Source organism: Trichechus manatus, unplaced genomic scaffold (assembly GCF_000243295.1).
Source record: "Trichechus manatus latirostris isolate Lorelei unplaced genomic scaffold, TriManLat1.0 scaffold00256, whole genome shotgun sequence".
In the NCBI taxonomy this organism is placed as follows: domain Eukaryota; kingdom Metazoa; phylum Chordata; class Mammalia; order Sirenia; family Trichechidae; genus Trichechus; species Trichechus manatus.
The window spans coordinates 195,001-210,028 of record NW_004444192.1 but is presented as its reverse complement, the minus strand read 5'-3'; the positions used below and the strand labels follow the sequence as shown (position 1 = coordinate 210,028).

General features: G+C 37.0%; 1 protein-coding gene across 3 annotated transcripts in view; it reads right to left on the bottom strand.

The window, feature by feature from the left end:
• Positions 1–15,028, bottom strand: part of USP14 (ubiquitin specific peptidase 14) — a 45,131-nt gene that overhangs the window by 7,658 nt on the left and 22,445 nt on the right. For all 3 annotated transcript variants that reach the window (XM_004389694.2, XM_023724697.1, XM_004389693.2), the window contains exons 7-12: positions 10,655–10,785; positions 8,657–8,737; positions 8,274–8,359; positions 7,477–7,591; positions 2,667–2,732; positions 2,432–2,524 (exon numbers count right to left, since the gene is read on the bottom strand). In XM_004389694.2, the coding sequence (XP_004389751.1) occupies positions 2,432–2,524; positions 2,667–2,732; positions 7,477–7,591; positions 8,274–8,359; positions 8,657–8,737; positions 10,655–10,785 (572 nt within the window). The remainder of the gene's footprint in view (positions 1–2,431; positions 2,525–2,666; positions 2,733–7,476; positions 7,592–8,273; positions 8,360–8,656; positions 8,738–10,654; positions 10,786–15,028) is intronic.

The window sequence follows — 15,028 nt, the reverse complement described above, 5'->3', positions numbered from 1 at the left end:
AAAAGAGGAAGGAGAGTCAGGAACAGGAGGAGGACATGGAATGTGTGGCAAACTGCCTCCATGAACAACTGCCTCCTTTGTCATGAGACGAGAAGAACTGGATGGTATCTGGCTACCATGACTGAACAAGAATCCTGATCAACAGGGAGAATACACAGAACACAATTGCAAATTCTCATGGATTCTAGACTTTCTGGAGCCATGGAGGGTGATGAACCCCTGAAACTACTGCCCTGAGATAATCTTTGAAACTTGAACCAAAAATATTCTCTGAAGTTTTCTTAAAACCAAACAATAGTTTAGCTTAATTAGTAAAAAATGTCTGCCTTAAGCATTATGCTCTTTTAAGAACTACTTGTATGGGATCAAACTGACAAGAACAACTTGAAAGATTGGACGGGAACCGTAGGGGCCAGTGAGTTTATGTTAATGAGGGAGGAACAACTCAGGAAAGAAGCGAGAACGGTTGCACAACTCAAAGAATGTATTCGATGTCACTGAATCATACATGTAGAAACTGTTGAGTTGGTGTGTTTTGCTGCATATATTCTCAACAAAATAAAATTATATAAATATTTTAATAACTGAATAATGCTCCCTTTTCCCCCCCAGTTTGCAGAAAGAATTAAATTAATGGACATTTAAAAAACAAAAAAGGGTAAAACAGTACACAATACCAGAGAAGTCAGCACAACCTAACGAAGGCAAGGTCATGGAAGCTTTATAGACACATCCAAACTCCCGAAGGGACCAAATTACTGGGCTGAAGGCTGGGGACCATGGTCTCAGGGAACATCTAGCTCAACTGACATAACATAATTCATAAAGAAAATGTTTCACATCCTACTTTGGTGAATAGCGTCTGGGTCTTAAAAGCTTATGAATGGCCATCTAAGATACTCCACTGGTTCCACCCCATCTGGAGCAAGGGAGAATGAAGAAAACCAAAGACACAAGGGAAAGATTAGTCCAAAGGATTAATGGACCACAACTACCACAGACTCCACCAGACTGAGTCCAGAACAAGTAGATGGTGCCCGGCTACCATCACCAACTGCTCTGACAGGGATCACAATAGAGGGTCCCAGACAGAGCTGGAGAAAAATGTAGAACAAAATTATAACTCACAAAAAAAAGAAAAGACTTACTAGTCTGACAGAGACTGCGGAAACCCTGAGAGTATGGCCCCCAGACACCCTTTCAATTCAGTAATGAAGTCACTCCTGAAGTTCAATTTTCAGCCAAAGATTAGACAGGCCCATGAAACAAAACGAGACTAAATGGGCACATCAGCCCCGAGGTAAGGACGAGAAGGCAGGAAGGGACAGGAAAGCTGGTAACAAGGAACCCAAGGTCGAGAAGGGGAGAGTGTTGACATGTCATGGGATTGGCAAACAATATTACAAAACAATATGTGTATTAACTGTTTAATAAGAAAATAATTTGCTCTGTAAACCTTCATCTAAAATACAATTTAAAAACGAAGTGAATCTGGTTCTAACATTTTTAAGAAAAGAAATTTTCAAAATATTCTTTTGTCATTAAACGTTCTAACCCATGATAATGACCACAGAGGAACTACTACAATTTATATGGGAGAAGAAGCATTTCAGAAGTATTAGGCCAACTGCTATAAAAACGATAGATCCTCAAAACTGGATGTGGAATCAACTTACAAATGGAGTCATTTATGACCTTTTTCTCTTACTTAAAATACAATTTTACAAAGAAACAACAGTGATGTAGTTGAATTACTAAAATTATCATACATTTAAATTTAACACTAGTAGATACTTCAACTATATTTAACCGTCTCATACAACACTAAGTATACTGGAAAATGTATTCTGAATTTCAGCTAAGAAATTATACACCTCATCCAAGGATCAGGGACTCTACAAAATATGTAGTAGTACTACAGCTCAAAAAAAAAACAGCTAAATCATAAGGTTGGCTCCTAAATCAAGGGACTATAATTTGAGTATTCTTTGAGCACTAGTAATTTAACTCTTTCTTTCACCTGAAGAAAGGATCCATTCAAAACGGATTGCAGCATACTATATACCTGCTCCCTAACCCATCCCTACCCCTACTGAAAGTCTGGAGTTGAAGATATAGTCTAGGGTAGCGTTTCCATGGAGTAGGGAGTCACCAGAATTATTTGTGAATCTTTTCTAAAATATAAAACTTAAGCCCCACCCAAGACTTAATCACGTTTGATAGAAGCCATACCTGTGTATGATGAAAAAAAAGATAATAATTCCAATATGCATTCCTGATTAAGAACTACTTCTCTAATGTTAATAACTCCCCTAAACAATCTGAAGAAAGCTCAACTACCCCTGAAGTAATAAAGAAACCTATTGTAAGTTAGGGACTACCTTCAAAGAATTACAGTAATTCATTATACAAACAAAAGTTCACTACTAACCTTAAGAACTTTGGCATTCACAGATTCCTTCTCTTTATAAAAAAATCGAACCATCTGAATAGTCAAGTAAGCAGGCAGCCGGCTGATCTTGGACTAAAGAGAGAAAATGGAAAGAAATCTTATTACATTCAAATACTATGCAGGTTTTTAATTCCTTGGTGGTAAAAACAAAGACTGTATTACATTAATTAACTGAAAACCTTTCAATGAAATGGAAAGGAAATGCACAACTTACAGATTTGATGTACAAAGCATTTCTCTGCAATGTTGGAGACTGTTTGGTGATTTCTTCCTGAAGTCGCTAAAAAAAGAATGTAATGGAAGAGCAAACGTCAGTTGTAAAAAAATTTTTTTGCAATATTACATCACAGTTTTGATTCTTTTAAAATCAACACTACTAATGTGCTATACTTTAACAAAATAAATATACAGGAAATCACAGTTAAAACAATTTACTGTTAACGTTCATTATAAGCATGTTACACTTCTGTAATAACATTTTAAAATTCAATTTTAAAAATGTGCTAATCAAAATTTCTGGTTCTAGTCTAAGATGTAAAGTGCCTGGAAGTCATCACTCCCATTTTCAAAACAAGAAAAAACTAAAAAAATTAAAATCAACAACTCTTCTTAGATCCATCAGAGAATTGAGGTCACAGGGCAAACCACTGTCCTGAAAACTAGAGATACATACAGATACAGAAAATCACAGCTTACCAGCAGCAGAAACTACTGCTGGACCTAGCATCAGGTAGGAATAATTAAAGGGCAATTGACTAATTGCTAGAGACTAAGCTAGGGCTAGCTTAAAAAAACAAACTCATTGGTGTCTAGTCAATTCTGACTCATAGCTTAAGAGGTAAAAATTCTTGGAGGTCCAACCTTAGGAACCCCATTACTTCCAGGAGCCCCACCAAGTTCTCACATCGGAGAATGATCCCCTTATGCCTCCAGCAGGGGGACAGGAAAAGCAACCATCTAGAAACATGCCTACAGCCCTCTGTTCTCCTGTAACAATGGCCTGCCCTCAAAAGAAACTATTCTACCAAAGCCTATCCAAGCCTGAAGCCCTGGTGGCACAGTGGTTAAGACTTCAGCTGCGAACCAAAAGGCTGGCAGTTTGACTCCACCAGCCATTCCTTGGAAACCCTACGGGGTGGCTCTACTCTGTGCTATATGGTTGCTGTGAGTCGGAATCAACTAGACAGCAACAAGTTTGTTGTTTGTTTTTTTTGATCCAAGCGCAACTAGCATGGGTTTCACCAGAGCCTAACTGACAACCCTCTAGCCCTTCTATCTTACCTAGGGAGTGGGGAAAAAAATAAGAAGCACTTGTGAAGGTCACAGACCAAAGGCACAGACTTACTAAAAGACTTGAGATCTAGTACAGGATCATAAAATGCTTTTCCTTCCCCACATCTAACCATCACATCAATAGGGCCCCTGTAAAATAACAGCAGACTACAGGAAAAGAGAACTGCAAGGCTCAGACCCTATTTAAGGAGTCTCTGGAAAACCTAAATACAACAGGGGAGACAAAAAACAAGGACACCAGAGGAAATTTTAGCCTCTGACATCTACAGCTATAATAGTAAAAAGCTTGATGCTAACCAGATAAAACAGAACTTTACATCAAAGTCCTATTTACCTCGGTTCCTTTTACACCGTGTCTACCTTTCAACAAAAAATTACAAGGCATGATAAAAGGCAAAAAATAAAAACAGTCTGAGGAGACAAGGCAGGTATCAGAACCAGACTCATATAGCAGAGATTTTGGAAAGAGCAGACCAAAATTTTTAAACTAACTATGATTAATACGCTAAAGGCTTTAACAGAAAAATTGGACAACATGCAAAAACAGAGGGATGGAAACTCTAAGAAAGAATCAAAAGAAAGTGAAGAAAGCCTTTGATGGGCTCATCAGTAGATGACAAAGCCAAGGAGAGAATCACTGAACTTGAAGATAGGTCAAAAGAAACTTCCTAAAATGAAATACAAAGGAGAAAAGAAAGTATGAAAAAAAATGGAAGAGTATCTTAGAATTATGGGACAATTACAAAAGTTTAACATATATGTAATGGTAATACCAGAAGAAGAGGAACAAAAGGAAGAGAAAAATATGTGCACAGCGGCTGAGAATTTTCAAAAATTATTGAAAGACACCAAACCACAGATCCAGGAAGCTCAGACAACACTAAGCAGAATACCAAAAAATCTACACCTAGGCATATCATACTGAAACTACAGAAAATCAAAGACAGAAAGAAATCTTGAAAGAAGCCGGGGCGGGGGTGGGGAGACGACAACATCTTACCTACAGAGTAACAAGGATAAGAATTACATTGGACTTCTCTTCAGAAACCATGCAAGCAAGAAGAGAATGGAATGAAATATTTAACGTGTTGAAAGAAAAAACCCACCAGCCTAGAATTCTGTGCTCAGTGAAATTATCCTTCAAAAGTGAATGGGACAAACAAAAATTGAGGGGATCTGTTGCCAGTAAACCTGCCTTGCAAGACCCCGAGTGGTGAAAACGGTTAATGTGCTCAGCTGCAAACCAAAAGGCTGGAGGTTCAAATGCAGCCAGAGGTGCCTGGGAAGAAAGGCCTAACAATTTATTTCCAAATAATCAGTCACTGAAAACCCTACAAAGCAGTTCTACTCTGACACACATGGAGTTACTGTGAGTCAGAATCAACTAGATGGCAAGCAGTAGATCTGTCTTGCAAGATACGTTAAAATAAGTTAAGAAAGAAGGAAAATGATAAAGGTCAGAAACTCAAATCTACATAAAAAAAGAAGAGTGGTGGAGAAGAAATACATGAAAATAAAATCTTTTTTTTTTCTTATTATTAACTGATCTAATGGTTCAAAATAACAATAGCAACAATATAATGGATGATTACAGCTTATGTTTAAGTGAAATGTACAACAGCAATCCTATAAGGTATGGGCGAGAGAAACTGGAAATACTCTTTTATAAGATACCTACATAACTCACGTGCAGGGAAAAGAGGGGTATCTGGGAACTCTGTACCTTCTGCATAATTTTTCTATGAACTTAAAACTGCTCTAAAAAATAAAGCATATTAAAGAAATAGAAAGCACATCTGGCATGATGCTATTAATCATCAGATAAACTCTATTACCAATAATCCCCTATCATCTAGAAATTCCAGGTTTATTTCATTTTCTATATTTTACAAATTATGAAGAAAATAGCATACTGGAGAGTCACTGCCAAAACACTCCATTCCACACTGCAGTTAATATTTATACTTCATTTTTTGATACCCTGAAACGTGCAGGCCATAATTTATGTTTTAGGACTCTTGGCAGGTAGCTAGTTTTTGAGTGCTTTTAAAATGAACTTCCTTTAAAAGCCATTATGGACTACACCATATCCACACCATCAACCACAATTCTCCCCTCGGTATCACTCTCTCTCTTCTTACATCTACATTCACCAACTCATTCCCTTGCCAACTTTACCTCAAACTATAGATGGGTGCTCCCTTGCAAATGATTATCTTGTTTATCAGTGTAATTCCTACCCTAACCTCACTGCCTATCAGCCCATCCCTCCTCCCTAAATAAGTCATCTGTACAAAGTACCTACTCAAACATTTCACTGTATTTCGTTGCCTTTGCTCAATTAAGGCACCCTGGTGACTCAGTGGTTAAGTGCTCGGCTGCTAACTGAAAGGTTAGTGGTGTGAATCCACCAGCCACCCCACAGGAGAAAGATATGGCAGTCTGCCTCCGTAAAGATTTACGGCATTGGAAATCCTACGGGGCAGTTCTACACTGTCCTATAGGGTTGCAATGAGTCGGAATCAACTCGCTGGCAATGGGTCTGGTTTTGGTTTTTGCTTAATTACTTTTCTTTCTTAAAGACCTCTACTTACCGGTCATGGCTAGAGAAAACAGCTATAAGAACCAATCAAATTTTTTTAAAATTCTGCTCTCCAGGCCCTCTTACAAATTATCTTTCTTACAATAACAAACTTTTAAAATCATCTCAATTTTCAGCGCTTTTGAAAGTCAGTAAAATCATTTGAACTGCAATTTGAAAATTATTAAAAGGAGGTATGGTTCACACTGAAAGACCCTTCAGAAGATATATATATTCCCCCAAAACATTCCAAATTCATAAGACGGCAAGCGAAACTGTTAACATTTTATCAATGGGCAGAGGAAGTATACATTTTATGTGAGTGTGTACTTCTTTAGTATGGCACTGATGAAATAATACTGACTGAATACTGAGAAAAGCAAGTTCTAGTTATGGCTCTGCCACAAATCAATTAACTCACTTAAATTCTAGGGCCTCAAGGCAATACAGTGTAACAGTGGAATGATTCTATGCCAATATGCACGGTACAATCCCAGTTTATGCCTCGTAATTATTAAAATACCCCATTCACTCTCAAAAGTGCCCTAGTCTGGACAATAAGTTATATGGTCATCCATAACAGTTAACAGCAAGATCTTTGCAGTCAGACCATAATATGGATTCTCATTTAATTTTCACAAATACCCTCTAATTACTCTCATTTTTCATGTAAGAAAACAGAACCTTGGAGTAAGTAATCTGCCTTAAGGAAATACCCCAAGTAAGTTACAGGGCCCATAAAAACAAATACATCTAAGGTAAAAATAAATCTCTCATTCAACAAACGTTTACTGAGAGCTCTAAAATAAAGACACAGCACAAAGCACTAGGTGTTACTTTATCATATGAGCTACAAAAACCAAAAAACCTAATACGTTGCTGTCAAGTCAATTCCAACTCTACTCAGGGTAGAACTGCCCCATAGGGTTCTGAAGGAATGGCTGGTGGATTCGAACTGCCACCCTTTTGGTTAGCAGCTGAATGCTTAACCACTGTACCACCAGGGTGCAGCTACAGGAGTACCCTTATTGATTTAAAGTGAGATATGTCGATATTTAATAGTATATGAAACAATGTTACTAATGTTTATGTCTATGAAATTAGAAGCTATGTTGAAGTTTATCTGATTTCTGAATAGAATTGTCCTTACCAGTTTAAGTCCTGTAAAAAGATACTTGACTTCTTGATTGATAAAGCAGCTAAGCTGAAGCTGATTTTCCTTTCCTTTAGTGACTTCTTCTTCTTCAGATTCTGTACATTTCATGCTTTGTGAAATAAGATAAGGAATATACCAATAGGTATTCAATTTGCTAGATAATGTTGAATATAATAAATTATCCTGATGCTATTAAAATTGACAGTAGTATTTAAAACATTTTGGTCTCACGATAAGAGATTCCAGTTCAATATACTTTAGAATGTTCATTCTCCTGCCAACAACTTTAAAAACAACACTGAATAATGAATATGTATAAAAGGATAAACTGCAAATGATGAACTCTAAATGAATGTAAGTTAGTATTTACTATGGTCTTAACATACCCTTTATGATCCACAGATAAACACAAAGCTTTTCTAAGTTCCTTCCCGTGATCTCGAGAATAGTACTTCCATGAATTCATGTCTTACGTATTGATTCTATCTCATGTACACAGTTTAGTTGACTGATACACTCTGTTGTACATAATTAAAAAGTAATTCTCTATGAGATGAACTAGTGAGGTAGATTCTGCTAAAAATATCTGTAGCAAAAAATAATGGATATCCTTAAAGTGTACATTTATCTAAACTTCAAGATCACACAAGTGGGTATATATTTCCCAAATTCCTGATGTCTAGGCATAAAAACCTCTGAAAAGTCTCTTTTCTTCATATCCCATCCACCACCCCATTCATCTCTAGTAAGTTATGAGTACAGTCTATATAAATCTTGGCTCATAAGGATACGTAGTTTCAAACTCAACACCGAAGAACTGATCAATTAAACTTTTCTTTTTAGAAGGTGTCACTGCTGATGCAGATGAAGAATCTGTCTGCAAAAATTAAAACGAAATTAAAAATCCAGTTTTACTTTATATAGATATCAACACATTACCAAAAGATTACAGATGCTCAACAATATCAATGGATTAAGTTTAATAAATAATACATTGAATTCAAGTCTCAAATGCCAGCTTTCAAATACTGATTATGGACTGAGCATCTAAAATATTCAAGTACATATTTACCTACTAAGATGAATTTATATCAAAGCCTTTGGGGGAGGAAAAACAAAAACAAACAAAATCAAGGTATAATGAATGTCTCCAATCACGATATATTTCAGTTACCTCTTTAACAGAATCATCCTCTAAGGCTTCCAATTTCTGTTGCAATACTCGCATCATTTGTACCCAACATTCATTAGCATCCTGTGATTAAAAACAAAAGACACAATAAGTAACTCAGGCTATGGAGGTGTTTGGTCTATAAAATCCTTCCAAAATAATTACTGTTTCCTTAGAGGAGAAAGCTGTTTTCATCTTTAAAAATAATTAGCCAAATTAAAAACTATGTGATCTTCAAATAAAGTAGTTCATTCATTCATAAGCACATAAAAAGATGTTCAACATCATTAGACATTAGGGAAATGCAAATCAAAACTATAACTTACACCCACTAGGTTGGCTATAGAGTCCTGGTGGTTAAGAGCTCAACACAGTGGTTAAGAGCTCGATTGCTAACCAAAAGGTCGGCACATCAAATCCACCAGTCTCTCCTTGGAAACCTTATGGGGCAGTTCTACTCTGTCCTAAAGAGTCGCTGTGAGTCAGAATCAACTTGACGGCAACAGGTTTGGTTTGGTTAGGTTGACTACGAGAAGCCCTGGTGGTGCAGTGGTTAAGTACTTGAATGCTAATCAAAAAGTCAGGGGTTCAAACTCACCAGCGGCTTCATGTGAGAAAGACGTGGCAGTCTGCTCCCCTAAAGACTACAGTCTTGGAAACTCTATGGGGACAGTTCTACTCTGTCCTATAGGGTTGCTAAGCATCAGAACTGACTCAACGGAAACAGGTAGGATGGCCATTAAAGGAGCCCTGGCAGTGCAATGGTTAAACGCTAGGTTGTTAACCTAAAGGTTGGCAGTTCAAACCCACCAATGGCTCCACTGGAGAAAGACCTGACAACCTCCATAAACATTCCAGCCTAGGAAACCCTATAGGGCAGTTCCACTCTGTCATACAGGGTTGCTATGAGTCTGAATCAACTCAAAGGCACACAACAACAACAGAATGGCTATTATTAAAAAATAATAATAATAATAATAATAACGAAAGGAAAATAACATGTTGGCAAGGATGTGGAAAAACTGGGACCCTCACACACTGCTGAAGGTAATGTAAAATGGTACAAGCTGCTGTGGAAAAAAGTTTGGCAGTCCCTCAAAAATTAAACATAAAATTACCATATGACCCAGCAATTCCACTTCTAGGTATATGCCCAACAGAATTGAAAATGGGACTCAGACAAGACACTTGCACGTCAATTTTCACTGCAGAATTATTCACAATAGCCAAAAAGTGGAAACAACCCAAGTATCTACCAACAGATGAATGGAGTATATACATACAATGGAATATTATCCAGCCATAAAGAGAAATGATACATGGTACAACACGAAAGAACTCTGGAAAGCAGTCAGTCACAAAAGGACAAATATTGTGTGATCTCACATCAAATATCTAGAATAGGCAAAAGTAGATTGATTAGTGGTTAGCAGAGGCTGGGGTAGGGAGGAATGGGGAGTTATTGCTTAAAGAGTACAGGTCTTTCTCTGGGATGATACAAAACTTACGGAAATAGTGGTGATGGTCCATATTGTGACTGTAATGCTTAAAAATGGTTAAAATGACGAATTTATATATGTTTTTACCAAAATAAAGGCCCTGGTGGCGCAGTGGTTAACAGCTCATCTGCTAACCAAAAGGCCGGCAGTTCGAATCCACCAGCTACCCCTTGGAAACCCTATGGAGCAGTTTTACTCTGCCCTATAGGGTCGCTATGAGTCAGAATCAACTCGTCAGCTATGGGTTTTTGGCTACCAAAATAAAATTTAAAAAAAAGAACACGGGAGCTACGTGGAGAAAAGCTACAGAATGACAAACACAAAAGTAGGATGATCATTTAATAGACTATACAACAGTAAAGGCAAGAGATAATGGTTATGTGAACGAGGGTGGACTAATATTTGTATTTCCAAATATATGCCAATCAAGTAGGGTGATAGTAGCAACTATAGGAAACCTAAGTTTTACAAAATGAAAGCCACAAAACCTTGATGTAATTACCTGTTGAAGATACTGTCCTTGTTCGCCCTTCTCTGCAAACTGTGGGAATGCCATGTGCAAAAATTGCAGTAGAATAATGGGTGGAATACTAGAAGAAGTTTTATCCATGGAATCAAACAAATCTCTAAGTGCTTAAAAACAAAGCAAACATTGCCTTAGTAAAACAGTGACATATTTATACATAGTACTGAATTCCTAATATAAAGAAAAAGTGTTTAATAACTATTTTTAAGTAAATCTATTCCTTTTGAAATTGTTGACTCCTAATAAAAGAAAAATATTCATTTTTAAATCTTAAACCACTCACCAGAAGACTTGGTCACTGGCTATAAACAACTTCTGAGCTTTGCCTGTCTCTCTCCTTCCCAGCCTTTGTCTTCTCAAACAAACCAGGGTGTATTAATTCAATAGAGAGCACATAACCTCTTCTACCAGGCCATCAGGTCACCATTCCCAGCTTACCTCCCTTTGAACTCATGGCTGCTTTCCATCTACTGAACTCCTAAAATTGAAATCTGGCTCCTTAGATAGACTTCCTGACTCAACTGAAGAGCAAAGAACCAAAACTAATTTACCTTCTTCAAAAACTTTCCCCTGGCTATCCCCTCTCACCATTATAAATCTCATGATCATGAACTCAGCCCTTCTTCCTGAATTCAGAATAATCTTCCTCTGCTGGTGTCCTAGCTTGCTACTACACCTTGCATTCAGAGGCCCATCCACTAGAACTTCATTTACAGCAGAACTCTAATCCAGTTTATCTTGGTATCTTAGTCATCTAGCACTGCTGTAACAGAAATATCACAAGTGGATGGCTTTAACAAAGAGAAACTTATTCTCTCATAGTCTAGGTTAGAAGTCCGAATTCAGGGTGCAGCTCCAGGGAAGGCTTTCTCTGTCGGCTCTGGGGGAAGGTCCTTATCATCAATCTTCCCTGGTCCAGTAGCTTCTAAGCACAGGGATCCCGGGTCCAAAGGACACGCTCCCCTCCTGGATCTTCACTCTTGGTGCCATAAGGTTCTCCTGTCTCTTTGCTCGATTCTCTCTTTTATATCTCAGAAGAGACTGATTCAAGATACAATCTAATCCTGTAGATTGAGTCCTGCCTCATTAACATAATGCCTCTAATCCTGCCTCATTAACATCATAGAAGTTGGGATTTATAACGCATGGGAAAATCATATCAGATGACAAAATGGTGGTCAATCACACAATACTGGGAATCATGGCCTACAAGCTGGGGGACACAATTCAATCCATAACACTTGTCTTGCACTGGTTTGTTAATACCTAAAATGTGAAATGTTATCTACCATTATTATACAGACTAAAGCTCAGCAAATACTAGCACAAAACAGATGCCCAGTAAAACGTTTCTGAATTTAAAAAAAAAAAATCTGCAGCACAATGTTTGAAAAATATTTTTGGAGGGCTACAATTTAGATATCACTATGAACTTGACTTTCTGCAATTAAAAAAAGCCTAAGTTCTAATAACATTTTAAAATATATACCGGTCAGTAAAACATGATTTAAGATTTAATTTTTACTGTTAATGATTTTGGAGTTCCTGGGTGGTGTGAATGGTTAACATGCTTAGCTGCTACCTGAAAGGCTGGAAGTTCAAGTCTACCCAGAGGCACCTCAGAAGAGAGGCCTGGTGATCTACTTCCAAAAAGAAGCCACTGAAAACCCTGTGGAGCACAGTTCTACTCTGAAACACATGAGGTCACCATGAACTGGAGCTGACTCAATGGTAACTGGTTTTTTAATGGTTTACTCAAAAGTGATTTTACTAGTTTAAAAGATAAAGTCAAGAAACAAATTCTAGATAAAGGAGGCAAGTGAGGCATGACAATTACATGCATTGTGTGATCCTGAATTGGATCTTGCAGCAGAAGGAAAAATAAACTTCATAATGGAAATTACTGGGACAAAATTTGAATAATGTCTGTACTTTAGAGTATAACATCAATGATAAAGTCCCGTATTTTGAAAACTAGTAATTGTACTGGGATTACGAATGTCCTTGTTCTCAAGAAATCCACGTTGATGTATTCAGGAGTAAAAGACATACCTGCACCTTACTCTCAAAAGGTTCACAAAAATAAATAAATAAATAATGTGTGTTATAGAGAGGAAATGATAAACTCAGTTCTTGCAAGTTTTCTGTAAAATTATCTCAAAATATAAAGTTAAGAAACTCAAAAGGCAAAAACATAAAGAACATTTCATCCCCCTAATACCATAAGCCTCCTTTATGACATTGGAGAAGGTGTTGAAATTCTAAGTTAGAGTTACTCTGACATACATAAGCAATCAAATGAACGAGATATAAACAATTATATTCTGAAGTAACTGAATTCCAAAAATTCCATTTCAAACAGATACTGGTGATGGCTGCACAACAAGGTGAATTTAATTAATGTCACTGAATTGTATACATAAACATAGTTGGGAAAAAACTTCATTTCAATGAGTAAATCTACTTTCAAGAAAAAAGATTAGAGGAAAATCTCCCTAACTCAAAATGACAGAAAGTAACCTACTGTTTATTACGTTGAAAACAAATGATTGATCACAATGAGATACCAAATGGCCAATAAGCACATGAAAAGATGGTCAACATCATTAGTCATAAGGGGGATGCAAATCAAAACCACAATGATACACCACTTCACACTCAGTAAAATACTTAGAATCAAAAAGACAGATACTGACAAGTGTTGGTGAGGAAACTGGAACCTTCACAATTGGCAGAGGAATTTGTAAAATGGTGCAGCCACACTGGAAAACAGTTTGGAAGCTGCTCCAAAGGACAAACATAGAGCTACCCTATAATCCAGCAACTTCACTCCATGGTATAAATATACACAGGAGAAATGAAAATATTACGTCCACCCAAAGACTTGTACACCAGTGTTCACAGCACCATTATTTATAATAGCCAAAATGTGGAAAAAATCGAAATGTCCATCAATGGTGAATGGATAAATGAAATGTGGTATATCCATACAACAGAGTATTTTTTGTCAATAAAAAGAAATGAAGTACTGACACATGTTATAATATGGATGAACCTTGAAAACATTATGCCAAGTGAAAGAAGCCAGTCACAAAAGACCACATATTATAAGATTTTATTTATACGCAAACTCAGAAAAGGCAAATCTAGAGACAAAAAGTACATCAGTGGTTGCCCAGGGTTAAGAGGAACTGGCGGAGGAAAGGGATGACTGCTAAATTGTACCAAATTTCTTTTTGGGGTGATGAAAATTGTTCTGAAATTGATTGTGGTTATGGTTGCACAACTGTCAATATACTAAAAAACAATGAATTGTACACTTTAAATGGATGAATTGTATGGTATATGAATATCTCAATAAAGCTGTTATTTTAAAAAAGAAAGAATGACTGTAAAAGCCCTATCAACGCAATGACTTAAGTGAGAATTCATTTGTAAAAGTGTCCAAAATTGGGATGAGGGATACATGGTCCCATGTAGAGAAAAAATAAGTTATCTCTATCCTTTGTGTATGCGTACCTTAAAACCAGGGTGCCTGGCATGATCTAAGGTGGCCTACTCAAATCTAAATTAAACTCCATTTTGAATCAAACTGCAGTCTGACCCAGAAGCTTCTGGTTTTGCTGAAAAGACAATTCAGCACCTTGCAGAAGCTTAACTGTATCAAGGCTCAAGACTTTAGCTTGTACTAGGAATTTTTTGTTAAAAGGTGCTTGCTAAGAATGTTTACGCACCTTGTCCTAGGCAGAATACTTTTAGTCAACATTGTCCCTGGAGGTTAGGAAATAGAACTGATAATATTAAGTAAAGACAAGGCCCTGTAATTGTAATTGTCTCATAACTCTGTAACCAAGATGAGGTAAGCTTCAAACAACCAAGTCTTAGTTCTAATTTACTGACTCCCTCAAATCAGACTTCATTCACTCACTGAGAACTAAGCTCCGTTTCTGCTAACTAAATCTGTGAAAGTATAGCCTGTTACCTTAAAATAAGAGGGAGAGGAAAACATGCAAAAAGTTGACTCAGTTGTTCCCCAAGATGTTAACAAATAGACTTGCTGATGTTAAGAAGAATGTCTTAGTCAAACAAGTTCCCGGAGGTTAGAGATTAATGTTAAGAAAGTTGTAATCTGACAAACTCCTTGTAACTTTTGCCTTGTACCTCCGCCTGTGAGCATGAAGCCCTTTGTTTACTCCACCTGATAAAAGCCTCACTCTCTTCTTGCAATTTGGACACTGCAGCATCCTGCCTGGGTGCTTATGTGTCTTCCGTTTCGTGAAAAACTTTTTATCCTTCAATAAAACTCTTTGTTTTCATTTCTAGCAAAGTATAAGTTTGGTGTTTCACTAC